This window comes from Botryllus schlosseri, chromosome 3 (assembly GCF_051294905.1).
Source record: "Botryllus schlosseri isolate E-star chromosome 3, Bs_hap1, whole genome shotgun sequence".
In the NCBI taxonomy this organism is placed as follows: Eukaryota; Metazoa; Chordata; class Ascidiacea; order Stolidobranchia; family Styelidae; genus Botryllus; species Botryllus schlosseri.
The window spans coordinates 14,615,753-14,633,887 of record NC_137238.1 but is presented as its reverse complement, the minus strand read 5'-3'; the positions used below and the strand labels follow the sequence as shown (position 1 = coordinate 14,633,887).

At 39.8% G+C, this 18,135-nt stretch overlaps 2 protein-coding genes across 2 annotated transcripts in view; one reads left to right on the top strand and one right to left on the bottom strand.

Moving 5' to 3' along the window:
* The first annotated feature begins 8,906 nt into the window (after positions 1-8,906).
* Positions 8,907-9,692, top strand: LOC145436500 (uncharacterized). Its single transcript, XM_080313862.1, has one exon. It carries the CDS (start codon positions 8,907-8,909, stop codon positions 9,690-9,692), a length of 786 nt encoding a protein of 261 aa, XP_080169988.1.
* Positions 9,693-14,902: 5,210 nt separating this feature from the next.
* Positions 14,903-18,135, bottom strand: part of LOC145435842 (solute carrier family 23 member 1-like) — a 31,181-nt gene continuing 27,948 nt past the window's right edge. The window contains exon 13 of the mRNA XM_080313111.1: positions 14,903-15,444. Within this exon, the coding sequence (XP_080169237.1) occupies positions 15,396-15,444 (49 nt within the window). The 3' untranslated portion in view covers positions 14,903-15,395. The remainder of the gene's footprint in view (positions 15,445-18,135) is intronic.

The following is an 18,135-nucleotide window of genomic DNA, read 5'->3' as shown; positions in this document are numbered from 1 at the left end:
TTCGAACACCGAAATCGCTTGTCTTGGCCTTCACAGGGTAATCAACCTAACCTCTGAACATATTTTAATGAAGAGTACATTAGAGGTTGAAGTTGAAGGAATCTTGTATTTAAATTTCTCATATTAGACCACAATTCTGTTTGTCTAATTCTTTAATATCATGCATACTCTGGAATGGAACAAATTTTGACGTGAAGCTGTGGAAATAATACCAGAGCATGTTGATCCACGCCGATTGGCCGGACGTAAATTTCAACTCAATTCGACTAAACAAACTGAGGTTACGAATTAAATATCGCATATGTATCAGTGAAATTACGCTTTTCGGTCGTTTTCTCGTTTGTTTTCAGTACATTCGACAACATTTCTGATGTTTCTAGAGGTATAGTCTACTCTGTAGCGAAGGCTAAGAAATATACGAGGAATTTTTTAACAGGTTTAGGATCTATGGCCAATTTGTTTCGCACATTGGCGCAATTTGGAATTGAACTGTGTTGACTATACTTTTGATTTATATTTGTAAAATAGTAAAATCCTCCTAAATCTGACTTCTGCAGCGGATCTGTATGACGACAATAACATATACACGGATATACACTAATTTCACAGTCATATTCCCTTCATAAATGACAATATTTCTTTCTTATTCTTGAACCACAATACATATCGTGTATATAGTGTAACCAGCTGGCACATACAACAAAGTCTAAAGCAACTGAAAGCACTGAACATTCTTGATATAATTTTTGTTATTGGGATATGGTGTCGAATATTCCAAATATCATTCTTGACATACGATGAGGCTTCAACAGGTAAATATGCTTCGGGCAATATCCGCGTATATGTAAAATATACTTTGATCAAGCGTTGCCATTTTATAAAATACTACACGCGACTGTAAGTGTGAATACCAGTCTACTCTGGACTAATTCGACTCCATCCTATCGCTCATTGTGTCGAAATCCTGTACAGTTTTTAATTAATGAAATTTCAAATGATTGCGATTCTGATACTGAATTGAACAGCTTCTTGAAGGTACAGAACCTCAATATACAATTGAATAGTATATTCATATTGAAATGAACCCGAATATTTTCGGCTGACACTCGTCAGGGGTAATCGTCAGCAACTAGTAGAGAATTCAAAAGAACAGCGTATATCAATAATCGTAACACAAAATATGACGTCACCAGTCAAGGCTGTGTCAACAAAACGAGTTCGTGTATCATCTAAAAATAGTACATTGAACGCTCTCGTATTCGACATTTCGTGCTGGTGACGCCATATTTTGTGTTACGATTGTGATGTATATATATAAATATATTTACGATTTCTATTGACATGGTTTCATACTCATATTGCTCTGGCTTCAGTTTAGATACGCATGAATTATCGTATCATTAAATTCGACTGTACGTCCTGCTAGTAACGGGTGCATGGCCGGTCGGGGATATCTTAAAACTTCGCAAATTATCAAGAAGTATTGGTGCGCGACTTCGAGTAACCTCGTCACCACAGAGATCTCACGTGTGTTATGTTGCATATATCAAAAATATTTCAACTCCAGGTCGAATACGGTGGCATTCTGACGGAAATTGCTAATTTTAAAATATTTTTGCCGATTTTATCTTCAATCCAAGACCACATTATAGTTAGTATGTAGTTTTTCTTACATTCCTCTTCCATAATCTGATTATCTAGTGCAGGGACGGGCAACATACGACCCGGGGACCGGATCCGGCCCGCGAAGGGACTTTGACTGGCCCGCAGAGAGTTTCTACCCTGATAGTGAATTTTTATTATGAAAGTATATTGACAAATTTTATGCGTCACAGAATGAATCCAAGTTTGCCAACCTGAGAAAGATGGACACGAAACTACTTGCACCTTTCGCCTTGTTCGGGTCTACATACATTTTCGACCTTGAACATTAACGAGACAAGGCTGCGTTCCAATATATATGATGTTCACGTGCAGACTTTACCAAGGGTTTATACATACGACATGCAGCCAGAGTTCCAAGAAATTGTTGACAACTTTGACCGACCACAGATGTCTGATTTTGGTATTCATGCTTTCAGCTTAAAGTTTACATTAAATACGATTTTTTCTTGTTTGGTGGATAAATACGCGATTGATGCATATGTATATATTCTGTAATCTGGCCCGCCAAGTACTTCATATACCCATATCCGACCCGCCGACCGGAGAATTCGCCCGTCCCTGATCTAGTGTAACTTAATAAAAAGTGATGTAAATGCAGTAATTTGATTCTTGCGACTTGAATGGATGCACGCTCGTCTTGCTCAAAGTTGTCTAACGGACCTCGCGTGTTTGCTCAGGATCATGAAAAATGAAACAGAACATTGCTTATCAACACAACAGTCGTAATTGAACAAATGACAGGGCCTTAAGGTCTGCAACTAACGGTGACCAAGGCCGGCTTATTATCAGAAATCCTATCTATGAGTCGAGTGTGTGTCTTGACCTCTTACTGTTCCGTGTAACGCTGGTTAAGATCCACTGTTAACAATTTTGGAGATGAAATCGGCATTTCAAAAGGACGTGGCTTCGAATTTAAAGCCAAAAAACCCTGCGCCATGCACGACACATTGCCCGAAACCATGGCATTCACAATTCGGCTACTGATCACGCCTAATTTCCTGCAACAAATATTAGCGTGTAATACCAAACCATATTGATAATTTTGTATGTCTTGGGCTCCTGGGGACCCCCTATGACTGGCTCGTGGTACCCCCGGTGTTCCGTGGAATACCGGCCCAATCAATGCTCTAAATTCTCTGAAGCAAATTCCTAACATTCATGGAGTTTATAGCTTTCATGGTTTTCATTCACCTGAATCACATATGACTGAGAATTAGGCTCCTACATAACATTGGAAAGGAAGGAAATAATTCTGTTCTCCACCAATAGAACACAAAACAATCACCAGGGTTGTAACCAAGTCACAAGGTTCCGATTCACAAGTCAATCTCACTTTAGTTGTGACTCGAGTCAAGTAGAGTCATTTTCAATCCACCACCGAGTCAAGTAGGAGTCCAGTTCAGTATAGAGGGTCGAGTCCGAACCACAGTGTTGTGACTCGAGTTCGAGTCCAAGTCATCGTGCTCACGGCTCAGTTTTGAGTTTAATCCGTTTCAACCCACTTTTGTCTACTCTGCTCGAGTGATATAGAATGGTTGGCATTCATAATAACGTAATTTTCTTCAGTCCTAACAGTTTCTCGCCCTATATGTTCCAAGTATCACGACTGATAGACGAAGTACCAATGATGTGGTGACTTTACTATTCTTCGAAGTTACAATGAAATGTCTGTCTTTGCCATCTAGCTTCGAGTCATATGACTTCGTTAAAGTCATGCGCCCAAAGACTCGAGTACAAGTCGAGTCAATACACAAATTTACTCGAGTCAAGTCAATAAAAAATCGTGAGTCATTACAACCCTGATAATCACGCGAGGAGGAGACAGGCACTATCTTTTTAAATTATTCGCTCTCATTCAGAAAATCTTCCATCGTAAAATGTGACCAACTCAGAGTCAAATCGACATGGACAACATAGAATAACTCAGAGATATGGATATTTAAATATCAGAGAATATGAAGTAGATGACTAATATGGGCGATGCTGTTTGAATTTATACATTTGACATCAACATATCTTCTAAGGCAGTGGTTCTCCACCTTTTTCACCTCGCGGACCAGTAAAATTTCAAAAAATATTTGCCGGACCGGTGGAAATTCAGAAATAGAAATCAATCGAAAAAGTGAAGGATGCAACCGATTTTTGCAAGTATATGGTGCTAGCTAGAGAGAGACATGTTTAGGATTTTTATCGTAATTGATTATGTTCATGAAGGCATTCATGAGATTTTACCGTAGCGAGTCTGCTGAGTCGAGGTAAAATTGCCATGCTCAGATAAACGTGCTAGCGCCGCGAGTTATTTACTGCAGTCTTTCACGCTGAAGACCATGGATTTAACCACCATTCTAAATCGACGGTATTATCGAGATAACAAGCGTTTCGGAGTCGAACCAATCACCTTGTCGTGTTTCCTTGCTCATTGTCCACTATCACCAGACGTATAGGCAACTCCGGCTACTATGAATAGAATGCGCCACATCAGACAACAGCTATACCAGGCCATCCACAAAATCAGCGCCGATAGCCAGCCTACCCGCCCAAAACATTGGTCTTGGGCCTCCCCCAGGGTAATAGACCTAACCTCTGGGAAGCTTCGCCCCATACCCCACTGTTGGTCGGATTTTTTACCAGTCATTGTGAACACATTTAACGTACTCAGTATAGGCAGAGAGTTTATGTAACATAATCGCACCAAACGCAAAAATATTCTATAATTCATGATTGAATCGGTCAATAATATTGTAAATTTCATATGTATGGCTGTAAATTTTTTATACTCAGAATTATCAGATTTACCGATGGAGTTGATTGGGTGTCCTCATGGAAAATTTAGGACGCGTATTAATTATAATTAACATATGCGGATGGGCCTATTGGAGTAATTACTTCATTGCATGTCAATATGTCGTGACCTGCTGTCTTTTACATAGTGACTATAGACATTGAAATCATCCAAGCGTACTAAACTAAAGGACGCACATGATTCCAAATTGGTATTTCTTCTCTGGCCAGCAATTTTTCCTGTGGTCTGGCATTTGTCCTGTGGGCAGGACCATGACAGCACGTGGTTAGGCTCCCGCAAAAACGCTGCCCCTGGTCCTTCATTTAGGTTATTTCTGAAGGCTTCGTCTCCCATACCACCCTTACTACTACGTATCATTCGATTATTACCGCTGTGTTCGTACCATTTCGGAATATGACATCTACAAACAAACATATTCGGCTTTGTATATTTACGAAATAATCAAGGGCCCCTTTCGAAACTTGAGACCCCTCCACTTTTTGGGGTTCGTGGCACGGCTTTTACGGCCCTACCTGTGGGTACAGATTGCCAGGACAGCGAGATTCAGCGCCAGCCATTTTGGTTCCTATGGACAATTAGACATATATACATCGAAGTTTTCGGTCAACAAAGAGCAGTCCTTTCCGGCCAATGTCATCTCGCTGGCAAGTTTTTCGCACACTTTTCGGAGTCATTCGTAAGCACAAACTTCATGACGTGTTGGCGCGTCTTGGCGAGGTAATGGCTGACGCCGAAATTCCTATTTTTATATATATGGAGTATTTCTTGGGGAAGGACACCCAATAATCAAGAAATTTAGTGACACGAAACCGCGCCAGGCGCGAAAAAAAAATTTGAACAAGTTGGTTAACGTTTCATAAAAAATGCTCTTTAAGTTATGTTCATTCACGAAATAATTTTGGGCCCCCTTCAAGCTCGGCCCGTTCCAATTCGGAGGTTTGGGGTGTGGCAGTTACAGTCCTTCACAAAATGAATGAATCCGAAACGAATGATTGCTCAAACTGCGCGGACTAGCTAGTCATATCGTAGTTTTCGCTCCCATGTCGTCAAATGAACTTGAACTTGAACTCAAATCGAACATGTTTCCAGACCTAATGTTACTACACGAAGTTCTGAATGAGTTTAAAATTTGATGTTTGATTTATTTAATCAATTGCCCAGCCTTCCACATATTGCATCTTGAAATAAAGGTATAAAATTGTAATATACCTCGCGGACCGGCTGGAAAGTCGTCGCGGACCGGCGGTTGAGAACCACTGTTCCAAGGAATTTATGGAATTGGACTTGGCGTAAGGATTGTATAGTATTCGAAGCTAAATCTAGGATTGATTGTAACGATTCCATTCGTTAACAAACAGAAGATATTTACGAGCACCGTAAAGTATATGCCTTTTTCGACCAAAATTATTTTATCGACAAAATTGAATATTTCGGTAATTAATTCCCGTCGTTTACTTTGCTTACTGGAAAACTTCAGATGTATCTTGATGGTAAGGAAATGTCACAAAGGCATAATTTCTTTTATATTTTTAACGGAGTTTAAAGTGGACAAGTGAATATTTTGAAAACTCAATAACGTCAATTGCATTTAAGTGAAGGCTATTCGCCAGGGATTGTAGAAATATAGTTGCTAACCCTTATTGCGGATCGCAGCAGTGATTACCTGGACGCTGTATCATCAATCACAATCGTTGGTGATCATTGTGTCTATTTCAAATAGACCATCGTTTTATGTGTGCCGGCCTGTTACTTGACTGTGGACCGACGCTGTGCGACCAACGCCGTTGACTCATGTGATGCTTTTATCCGGAACCTAATGATGTCATCCGTTGATTAACAATATGTAGGCCAACTTATTCGTCGATTCTTGTTGCCGACCCCAAAGGAAACGCGACGTTGTCTCGCACTACAGTAGATAGCCGAACGCCGCCCGTCATATCTAGAAAACACACCGTGCCACAACAATAATCAGAACAATACCAGAGCCGTTTTTTACCTGAAAATATATTGTCGTAAGGTTTATTCAATGAACAATGTTCATCTATCAAACATTTTTAGCAGACTGCCATCGCCCCAAACATATGTGTGACAAGGCGGAAACCAATCTGTTCGTGTATCTGCGAAAAATAATAATTTTTTTATCTTTTCCAGATTAAGCTGTAAATCCGCTACGTTAGCTTATGTCAGTGGATTTTCAACACGGGAGCCGGTCTATTGGATTGCTCACAGGTGCGGCAGGGTAATGGATTATTGCAAGGCTACGGCCTAAGATTTTGTAGAGCTTGAACTCGTTAGGTGCGTTGCGCATTGTATGTGTGTAAAACCAGGTGATGTCGAGGTTCACAATTGGGAAACGCTGTCGCGTCTGCGTTACCGCGAGGAAATTCGTCACGAAGCACCGAGATATGGACAACTCAAATTGCATGAATTTTTGTTACACAATAGACTGCGATTGCCCGGAAGCATAAAGATATTAGCATCACAGTGCGATTGTGAAGGCGTAGGGTGCCCTGCTGAAAATTATATTGATATTTTCGCAATGAAAGCGTACATTTTCATATTTATTTCAATATATTTTGCGGGATGGAAACACCCATAATAAAATCAAGAAACCTAGTGACGCTAAATCTCCGGACACGCAATGACAATATTCAAGTTGATTAAATAATCCCTCAAATACGAAAATATGAGGGCACGCCAATTTCTATCTTCCAATGCCCGGGTTGCTGGTATCCCGAGGTGCATAGTAGACGTGGCAAGAGTAAATGATTGCTGCAGTTCGGTATTCCATCGAAGCCGCAACCGGTACATGTAATGTAGATATCTCGTGCTAAGACTTTGTTTTGGAGATTAACACGAAAGGGTTTTGGAGAAGTAGCTTTTTTCCCGACAAGTTTAATACGATATTGCTGCAACATTATCAATAGAAGTTATAATTTGCACAAATGATACGTGAAATTGAAATAAATACGATTGTTGACATACGGTACATTTACAACTTATCCGGCTCTTCTTTTATACGTTTCTTGGAATGACCAGTGCTGGAGTGCCGTGAATGATTTTATCTCTTCGATGTGGTTTGTAGTGACCCATCTAAAAAAACTACTTACAGACAAGAGGCTATTATTCACAAAAAGTGTAGAATCTAAATGTCAAAACACTTGGTAAATCAGGAAACACATGCTGCTGCAGCAGCTGCTATAGGAAGGCCAAGCTTACACAAACATTATCAACCAACGTGAGGACAAACGGCCGAAGCAATTAGTCTTGGAAATGAGTTTTGGCTTAATCCAGCTCAATTAGTTTTCTAGTCATTCGGGATCAGAGACTGCAATGGGTTTTAAAGTTGGGTAGGAAAGTTGAACTTGCTGGAAGCCAGCAGAGAATACCAAGAAACGGACGCATGGTGGCGATCAAGAGTCAAGAATCACGGCGTGCGAGAACGAAACCATCGTGCAAATTTCTGAAATTTGGTATCATGCAGAAGGTTCATCTTTCAGAATCTGATTTGAAAAATGAGAAATATGAAAAATCAATCACCATGACACAGATACGCGTTGGCGAGATAGCGTAGTGGTATAATCCACAGCTGCAACACCAATGGGTTGCGGGTTCGAGTCCGACCGAGGTCGAGTCCAGAATTCCTACCTGAGTGTTGGAGGTAGGGTTGCATTTAAAACAAACATGTTTAAAACAAGGCCCTTGTTTAAAACTTGTTTTTATTGTTTTTTTAGTCATGACGTCACAAATATTTAATTGTTAAGTCACTGTGGATTGCCATTCACGACTGAAAATATAGGGTAAATATGGCTCCTTCGATGAAAAGGGCTTCCGACCACTGTCATAAACAGAACAAAACTATCTTTAGCCAGGACTACATCGTTATGTAGTATTTTTACGGTCGGCGGTCATCATAAACATCAGAATAACCATTCCGTACCAATGATCTATATCTACATGCTAAAACTGTTGTACCGACGGCGATTTCGAGGGGTCCTGCCACTTTACATAGTATACGTCGACTGTTTTTGGTGCAAATCGTCCGTGGGCTTATACTGCAATGTTTTTCGGACGTATTTACCAAATTATGGCATAATTAGACTACGTTTGAAACAAAAACACAATTTTGTTAACTTTAAAAACGCCTTAATTTACTAGACGCACTCTTTATAGGAAGCACGCAAAATGTCCTCGAGTTTAAATATTTGTATTTTTGCAATGAATGTCTTGATGAAAACAATCTTCAAATTCTGTACCATGAATCATCTATTCAACAGCCATATTGTACTGGTACATGAAGGTATAACAATAGCACAGTCTGCTCTTCCTCCATAGTTTCCTCCTCGCCATATCATCCGCATAAGTGGTGATTGGAGTATTTGGTTGTATTAAGATTGGTTGAATTAAACAATAACTAGCAATAGGCATACATCCTGAAATGGCCGACAAAAAGGACATACTGAAGCGCCTAGACTCATTGGAGTCTTCAATAACAAAAAGCCTGAAGACTCAACTTAAAAGCATGATTGAAGAGAGGATGGATATACTTATAACACAAAATAAAGAAATGAAGAAGGAAGTAGAAGAATACAAGAAGAGTATCAAATTTATCAATGCTGAATTCGAGGAAAATAAGTCTAAGCTGCAATCAACCCTGGCAAACTTCCAGAACCTGAAAGAGGAAAATAAGGAATTGAAAACTGCTGTCAATACCCTTACTAAGAAAATGACGACATTGGAGCTTGCGAATGATTACCAGGAACAACAATCCCGGAATGAAAACCTCGAGCTCTGTGGGATCCCAGCCTCCAAAGATGAGGACACCACAGCGCTTGTATCAAAAATTGGCAAAGCAATGGGTATCGATGTCTCTGATGAAGATATTGTCTACTCCTACAGAGTCCACTTCAAGAACCCAGACAAAATTTCTCCAGTTGTTGTGAAATTTGCCTCAAGACGACCGAGGACGGAATTTCTTAAAAAAAGATCACTGGGGAAAACTGCAAGTGCTACAAATTTCGGAATAACTGGCATGAAAAAACTGTTCATTAGTGAAAATCTAACTAAACTGAGAAGAGATCTCTTCTTCCAAGCACGAAAGCTGCAGAAGAGCATGGATTACCAGTACATATGGACCGCTAATGGAAATATTTTCATCAAGAAGGATAACGACTCAAACAGGATACATATTCGATCCTCCAAAGACCTATCCGAGATCATATAGGCTAGCCAAATATGGAACATGCCTCATGATAACAAATCAAATTTGACGCAATGACCCACAATATCTGTCAAGTACATGACTGTATTAGTGTTGCACCGGGAGATCCAGCTTTGGTACCAACATCTAGAGGATTTCTTTTTGCCCATATAAATACGAGGTCATTACCAGCACACCTGGAAGATATCTCTGCTCTCTTCAAAACATGCAACTGTTCCCCAACGTTCATCGGCATCTCTGAAACGAAGCTGAAGAACAATTATCAAGTAAATGTTAATCTCCCTGGATATAACTTCCTACACAGCCCTTCAAAAACTAACGCAGGCGGAGTCGGTCTATATGTTAAAGAAAATCTACCATGTCAAGAAGTACATGAGCTAAACTGCTATACAGATGGCGTCGAAAGTATTTTTGTCAGAATTGCAACACGGAATCAAAAGCCCCTTACCATTGGAGTAATATATAAACATCCCGGAACTAAACAAGAAACCTTCATGGAAGAATTCTCTAAAACCTTGGACAGCTTAACCGACTCAAATAACCAATTCCTTATAATGGGAGATTTCAATATCGACCTCCTACAGAACACAAGCTTCACCACAAAATATTCTGATATGATTGAGTCGTACGGGGTGGTCCAGATGGCTACCAAACCAACCAGAGTGACTGACCATTCCAGTACTCTCCTGGACCATATGTATACCAACATAAGTAAATATAGACTTGCTCCATTTGTCATTGAGCACTGCATGACTGACCATTATCCTATTATGTGTCATGTCAATCAAATTTTACCTGTTACTACTAGTATTTTTGAATGCAGAATCCCGCTGAATCCTCAGGGGATTGACGACTTCGTTGAAAACATTGGAGATGTTTTCAAGGATTATCAAATTGAGCCACTCACAAGCGAGAACTTTGACTCCCAATTTGACAAGTTTATTCTTGACATAAGTCAAGCCATTAACAAAGAATTTCCTATCCGCAAAGTCAATCGTAACGCCCAACGCCTAAAATCTAAGCCCTGGATCAGTCGAGAAATTCTGGCAGCCATCAAAACAAGAGATTGGATGCATAAAAGATATTATATTAACGGAACTGAAGATGAGAAAAAGATCTTCAAACGATATGCCAACAAGGTAACAAAAATGAAAGAAAAGGCCAAAAGAGCATTCTACATGAACCGGTTTGAGCAGAGTTTCAAGGATCAAAAGCAAACCTGGAGAACCATTCGTGAACGCTTCCAATAACAAAAACGAAACACAATTACAGAACATTGAAATAGCATGTGGTAATACGGTCATCAAAGATCCTGATGTTGTAGCAGAAAAGTTCAACCATCACTTTTGCCAGATTGGTCCAGAGCTAGCATCTTCTATACCTCAAAGCCCGCATGATATCCTATCATTCATGAAGCCTCGCTCCATGAACTCCATCTTTATGGAGCCGACCGACGTAGGAGAGGTAGCAACGATATTATCTGGAATGAAGGACACAAAAGCAGTAGGACCTGACTCAATACCAATCTACTTCATAAAACTAGTATTTAATATTATAGGAGATACAATTTGTACGTTGTTCAATGGCTCCATGAACTTGGGTATTTTTCCTAGTGCTCTAAAACCTGCCAGAGTTATTCCAGTTCATAAAAAAGGCTGCAAAAATTCAATGTCTAATTACCGTCCCATATCAATTCTGTCAAACCTTTCCACTCTATATGAGAAATTGCTTGATTATAGGCTCAAGAAATTTTTTGAATTGCAATCGGTTTTCACTCCATCCCAATTTGGCTTTAGATCGGGTCATAACAATAACCATGCCACCCTATCAATTGTGACAAATTACTACAAAATTATCAAAGATAAAAGAGTTGGCTGTAGTATCTTTATTGATCTTCGGAAAGCCTTTGATACTGTGAACCACGAGATACTGATACGAAAACTAGAGCATTATGGAATTAGAGGGATTGCCAAGTCCCTGCTCACGAACTACCTTGCAAACCGTAAGCAGTTTGTGAAATTGGGTCTGTCAAAATCGGTAGAAATGGATGTAGAGTGTGGAGTGCCTCAGGGCTCAGTTCTAGGACCGACCCTATTTTTGATCTACATCAATGATATTATTAACTGTTCCTCCTTTTATACTACACTGTTTGCCGATGATACCCATCTTTTTCTTTCATCCGATACTATAAGCAACCTACAAAGTTCTGTGCAGAGTGAACTTACAAAAGTCTCTCAATGGCTTGCTGCTAACAAATTAAGTTTAAATACCGATAAAACTGTGATGATGCTCTTTAATACTGCTTCTGATAACCTTACTGTGAATCTAAATAATAACTGTATCTCACTGTGTGACTCAGCAAAATATCTTGGAATCATTATTGACTCTAAATTGTCATGGAAACCGCATATTGCTCATACCATAACACAGCTTTCTAGATGTGTAGGTGTAATGACAAAACTCAAGCACATAGTTCCTAGATCTGTGCTTAGGACAATTTACTTATCGCTTTTTTACTCGTATGTACAGTATGGCATAATTGTATGGGGGAATGCTTGTACTTCACATTGTTCTAAAATTCGTACCCTGCAAAACCGAGCCATGCGTTTGATGGCTGGCTTGCCCCATCGAACAAGATTATCCCAGTACTACCGCAAATACAATATTCTAAAATTTGACGATATTTTTACATTTGAAGTAGCTAAATTTATGCATCAATATTTTTCAAATGAATTGCCTCCTGTGTTTAATGATTTCTTCGTCCTTGCTCAAACTGTTCACTCACACAATACCAGATTTTCTTCCCAGGGCAACATCTATTTTCATCGACCCACCAGTAGCCTCACAAAGAAATCGATCGACTATGCCGGTCCTGTCATATGGAATGCTATACCCTCTTCAATACGGGACCTCCCATACCACTCCTTCAAAAAGGAATTATTCAGTCACCTCATCTCCCATTACCAATGATCCGCTTGTCTCCCACCAAATTTGTAGTTTCTTTAGTATTTTATTTTTATGCTGAGCTGAATTGATTGATCCCAACCAATGCATCCAAATTTATAACACAATATCTGTATTTGTTAATGCAGGGTGTGATCAGACTAGTTGACCCTACCCAGAGTCATATCGGTCACACCCTGTCCTATACCGTAAGTTCATTTATTGTTGTTGCATGTGCCAATGATGTTTTCTTTACGGTTGGACAAATCAATAAATATCTCTCTCTCTCTCTCTCTCTCTCTTTAAATAAGCCTATAAGTGGGCCGTGCTGCAAGTCGGCAGTCACGAAGTCAAAAATAACGAATATCGGCTTGGTGTAAATGACCATTGTAGTCGACAATCATCATGAATACCACGAACAACAACAACAAGCATAGTTTCCCGATCGTCACAGCTCAAGTGAAATGATATTTATGTGATGGTTGCATGAGATGCTCGGAGTCGAAGGTGTCTATTACTTGAACAAACAGACGTTTGTTTTGGTGGTAGGCTATTCATAGTGTTTGTCGATTACTATGATCATTTATACCACGCCGATATTCTTTATTTTTATTCCGTAGCCGCCGACTTGTAACACGGCTCTTTTTGTAAGACACCGCTTAGGCGGATGAGTTGGCGAGGAGGAGCCAAGATAAACCTCCAATACTTACGCAGGAATTTTGTAGTCGACCTCGGTCGGACTCGAACCCTTAACGCATTGGTGTTACAGCTGTGAATTATACCACTACGCTATACCACCCCAACTTACAGGAAACCTGATTCCCAATCGAATATTCCCACTGGTCCCGACTATTGTCTTACTACACAATGTCGCTACCATTATGAATACGTCTGGAGGCATACATCTGGTCGTGCCGAAACGCAATCGAACAAACAAATCACAGGGAGAGACATCACGAAAACATGCATGACCGCATGCGACCTCAGTCGATACTCGGCGGAGTCCTATTCGATGATGTGAAGAAAATTCCGATAGGTATACGGAGAAAACTGTTGGTGATCCATAGTTCCTTTAGTGCACTAATAATCTAATGTAATGAATTAGACGTTTATTGTTGTAAGTTTTCGTTTCGTGACTTAGCGGAAATCTTGGGTGCGCTGAAGGCTTTCAGAATATAGCGTTACGGTTTGCTAAGGTAGTGAGGGTTATGAAACACTGCTCTACGCTCGCTCTTTTGCTCCATCTCGTTGCAATACCCTTGGATATTTTAATTGCATCGAAATCTTGTGGTGATTTTAATCGATTAAGATATCAATAAAGGACTGATAGACGTACTTAAACGGTACTGACTTTCTATAGTGAATGGGTGGTTATTTGTGAGAAATGGTACTTATAGCTGCTAAGTCTTTGTGCAGCAGAAACTTCTTTATTGTTATTAGTATTGAAAACAAAATTACTCTTATAATGCCTTTAGCGAATGGCATGCTAGTACAACAGACCTGGGATGATATTAATCATTCTGCCATGAGGCCGAAGACGGGCCATTCCATTGAAACCGGACTGGATTTGAATCCCCATATCCACTCGAACGTCGAATTTATGCAGGATAATTCACTGGGAGTAGTGAGACTTCTCTGCTTTGTCAGCCATCGCTCATCTTAACTAGGACTACCAATCGCCAAAACATCTTGCAAACAATTAATATTTAATTCTAGGACAGATTAGGTAGGTTATCGCTTCACAGAATACAAAATCCTGGTGACAATATTGAGTTGATTCGATTAGGCCAGTGGTTCTCCAACTTTTTAAGACATGCCTCCCTTGACGACAGTGAAATATTTCGCTTCTCCTTATTCGTCATATCAAAAAAAAATTAAATGAGCAACTACAATGTTTCCAATCTCAACGCATATAGTCGGATGGCATGGAAGTTTTTGACTGTTGAGAGAGCTACAGGTACAGAAGTTCCATATACATGTACAGAAGTTCAATATACAATTGAATAGTATATTCATATTGAAATGAACCCGAATATTTTCGGCTGACAGTCATCAGGGGTAATCGTCAGCCACTGGTAGAGAATTGGAGAGAACATTGTATATCAAAAATCGTATCACAAAAGATGACGTCACCAGCATCAGCACCACTGTTGAGAAACTTCACAAATATGAAATTCGCTCTACACGGAGCAATATTTAGGAGATATAATCAAATCAGGTGGTTACATCACGAATTAAACTCATAAGTTCAAGAAACATAATTTCACTGAGGCGGCTTCGCGCCTTCCTTCGGGTGCTTTCACGACTCCAAGGCGGGAGCGCCTCCCAGTTTGAGAACCAGTGAATTAGACGAACTGACGGAGTAGAAAAAACGAGTTCTGTGATATGCAGAATAGAATTAGAAAATAAGTAGGGAGGTCTTTGACACATGCTATCTTGGCATGACAAATTATACAGTAACTTTAGCAACTAACATGTATGAAATATAACTTGCAGACAGATGTAAATGGGTGGTACATTGATTTTCTGCCTTTTCACCTTTATTAGGAGCATATCAAGAGTAGATTAAGAGCGCATTAAGAGTAGCATTTCAAATTTCACACTGTTAGCATATATTTAAAATACAAGTGCAATTTTGCATTTCACATATTTTATATATGAAAAGCTTTTTGGAGGTATAGAACTTCAATATACAATTAGAATATTCATGTTGAAATGAATCCGAATATTTGACATATTCCTTCCAGGTTTCCTCGCAGCCTTTCAGTTATCATCATCGAATTCCGGTAATATAGGGATGAATTTCGAGAATCTAAATGCAGAAAATTGATGCGTGCATAGCGGCCAAACTATGTCAGAACGTGTTCGGACAGTTAGGTGTAAGTGAAACATTACATCATGGTATAATCCAGTGCTTTTCAACCTTTTTGAGCTTCATTCGCACTTTTCTTGTAAAATAAATTTCATTCGCACAAACTTATCGAATATTGTTATACAAAAAGAAGATGAAAATACAACATTTATTTGCTCAGGTGTTCAACAAATTGGCTACTATCTATCTTAAGCTATTAAGTGTCTCATTAAATAGGCTACTATTTTCGCTCATTTTGATTTCAACTATTTCACTAAAACCCTTCTACTAGTGCTTGGATGACTAGGTCTTGAGGTCTTTTCTGCACTCCTATCCAACATACAGCGTATTTTTCAAGAGTGAAAAATGCTTGCTGGATAAAATTTTGAGATTTTGAGAGCTGACAAAAAGGTCTAGGAGGCTCCAGTATGTCGGAAGTGTGAATAACTCACGTGTTTGTGTTGAGGCTTTTGCCTTATGTCTTGGAATATAAGGTCCAAATGATCAAGGAGAGTAGGCACATTAAAGCTCGTTACCTTATTATACGTTGCTCCAACTATTTTTTCGATTTTCCATTTTCCGTCTCGAGAGTATGTGGTAATAGCAAATAAACTCACGATACTGTGTGTTCTGCTCTCTAGATCAATCTAACTTGAGAATTCGTGACAGTTTAATAGTGGTAAAGCAGTTTTTTAGACTACCACTAAAATCTGAGTTTTTGTGGCATCTCGCGATCCGAGCCTCACCCATAAAAAGGAATTCATTTTTAATATTACAGTAGTATGCTATGATTTGACGGACATGCATGACATACAGAACGCGTACACAACAATTCTATCCAACACAGCTGTACAAAATATGTCTGAGGCACGCGATTTCAAATTATGGTGAATTAAATTCCTTTGCGTGTCGCAGTTGTACTACTGTCTACTCCAGGGGTGTCAAACATACGGCCCGCGGGCCCATCAGTAGTAGTATAGATCACTCGTGATGTGGCAGGGGCTCTTATGGGCGCGGTCGCACATCGTATGGAAAACTCGTGGTGGCATATCGTACTTTTTGACCCCCCTCTCGGTCGCACATCGTAATGCGTTCTTATGGGTGCGCTCGCATGTCGTACTTTCGAGTATAGGCATCTCTCGCATATCGTATTGAAAACTCGTGTTGGCACATCGTACTTTTAGGTATAGGCTCCGGTCGCACGTCGTACTCCCAGGAATAGACATTTCTCGTGCGGTGTCTTATGGCTGCGGTGGCAAGTCGTACTTTCAGGTGTAGGTTGCGTTGGCATGTCGTACTTCGTAAGGTGTTGAACATGTTTCAAGTAAATAGTCACGTGATTCGTACTTAGTTATTGTGTATATCCCAAATTATTATATATGACCAATTTGAAGTAATCCCAACGTTTACGGCGAGTGCGACAATGATATATCGTTATTCTTATGGGTGCGGCGATGATTCGTTCTTTCGGGTATAGACCGCGGCGGCATGTCGTACTTTCAGCAAAAAAGGTGTGGAATAGTTTACAAAATCTTGGAATCACTCGCAGAATTATATTTTGGTAATTATTTTGTCACAGAGCCGGCGTAGACGGCGATACCAATACCAACAATAACCGTGCACACAAACTAACACTTCAAAAAGGTGTGAAATATTTGTAAAATGCTATGATCACTCACAAGATAATGTCCCAGACATAGCCATCATTCGTGACTTGATGTTACATACATACCAATCGCTCACAAGGTAATATTTTGATAGTTTGGCACGGAACTTGATTTCACTCGTAAGATTTATTAAGTAACGAATAACAGACCACCAGTGTCGGTAACTTGAATAGCGACAAATTGTCACTTATTTCCGCTCTAACCCTAATCCTTTGTGAAGTGAACGCTTATTCAAAAGGGTGTGATATACTTTTAAAATCCAACGACCACTCACCGGATAATGCTTCAGACATAGCAATCCCTCATACCCGCTCACAAGGTAATATTTCGGTAATTAGTTTGTCACAGAACCGTCGCAGGCGGTGATTCGAAAACCAACAAGACAAGACCGACATTTCATTGTAGCATAGAATACGCCAACTTATATCGTCGGTACCGCCACTGTTTCGGCGGTCCTTAACTGTGGCCTATTCTACTGGACAATCATCGTATTTTGCCAATTCCATTGTTCGGGAATAAAGATGTTGCGACATGCTACTTCAAAATCACTATGATCCGTGTGTATTATCTATTATATATGCCTGTGAGGTATATAAGTGGAAAGCAAGAGCGCTAGCACTAAGTAACATTTTGGAGTCCGTTGACTGGTCTGGTACGCGTGAGATTTTTAGGCTTGAATCCGACCCGCGACGCAATTTGAGTTTGACACCCCTGAGTTAAAGTCTTGTTAACCCAATTTTTATAACTCCATTTGGTGATATCTGTGTGATTATTATCAATATCGAATGGTTCGCATTTCTAATATACAATTTTTTCTCACTTTCAGCAGTTTCAGCAAGCATTTTCATTTCAAGTACCAGACGAAATCCCAATAGTGTGGTAACTTTACTATTCTTCGAAATTACAATGAAATGTCGGTCTTGGCCGTCTGTTTCTCGAGTCCAAGTCGAGTCGAGTCATTTCTGAATTTTGCCACTCGAGTCAT

Bases quoted from the DNA above. Each gene is read 5' to 3' on its own strand.
- LOC145436500 (XM_080313862.1), top strand. From the start codon at position 8,907: ATGGCCGACAAAAAGGACATACTGAAGCGCCTAGACTCATTGGAGTCT.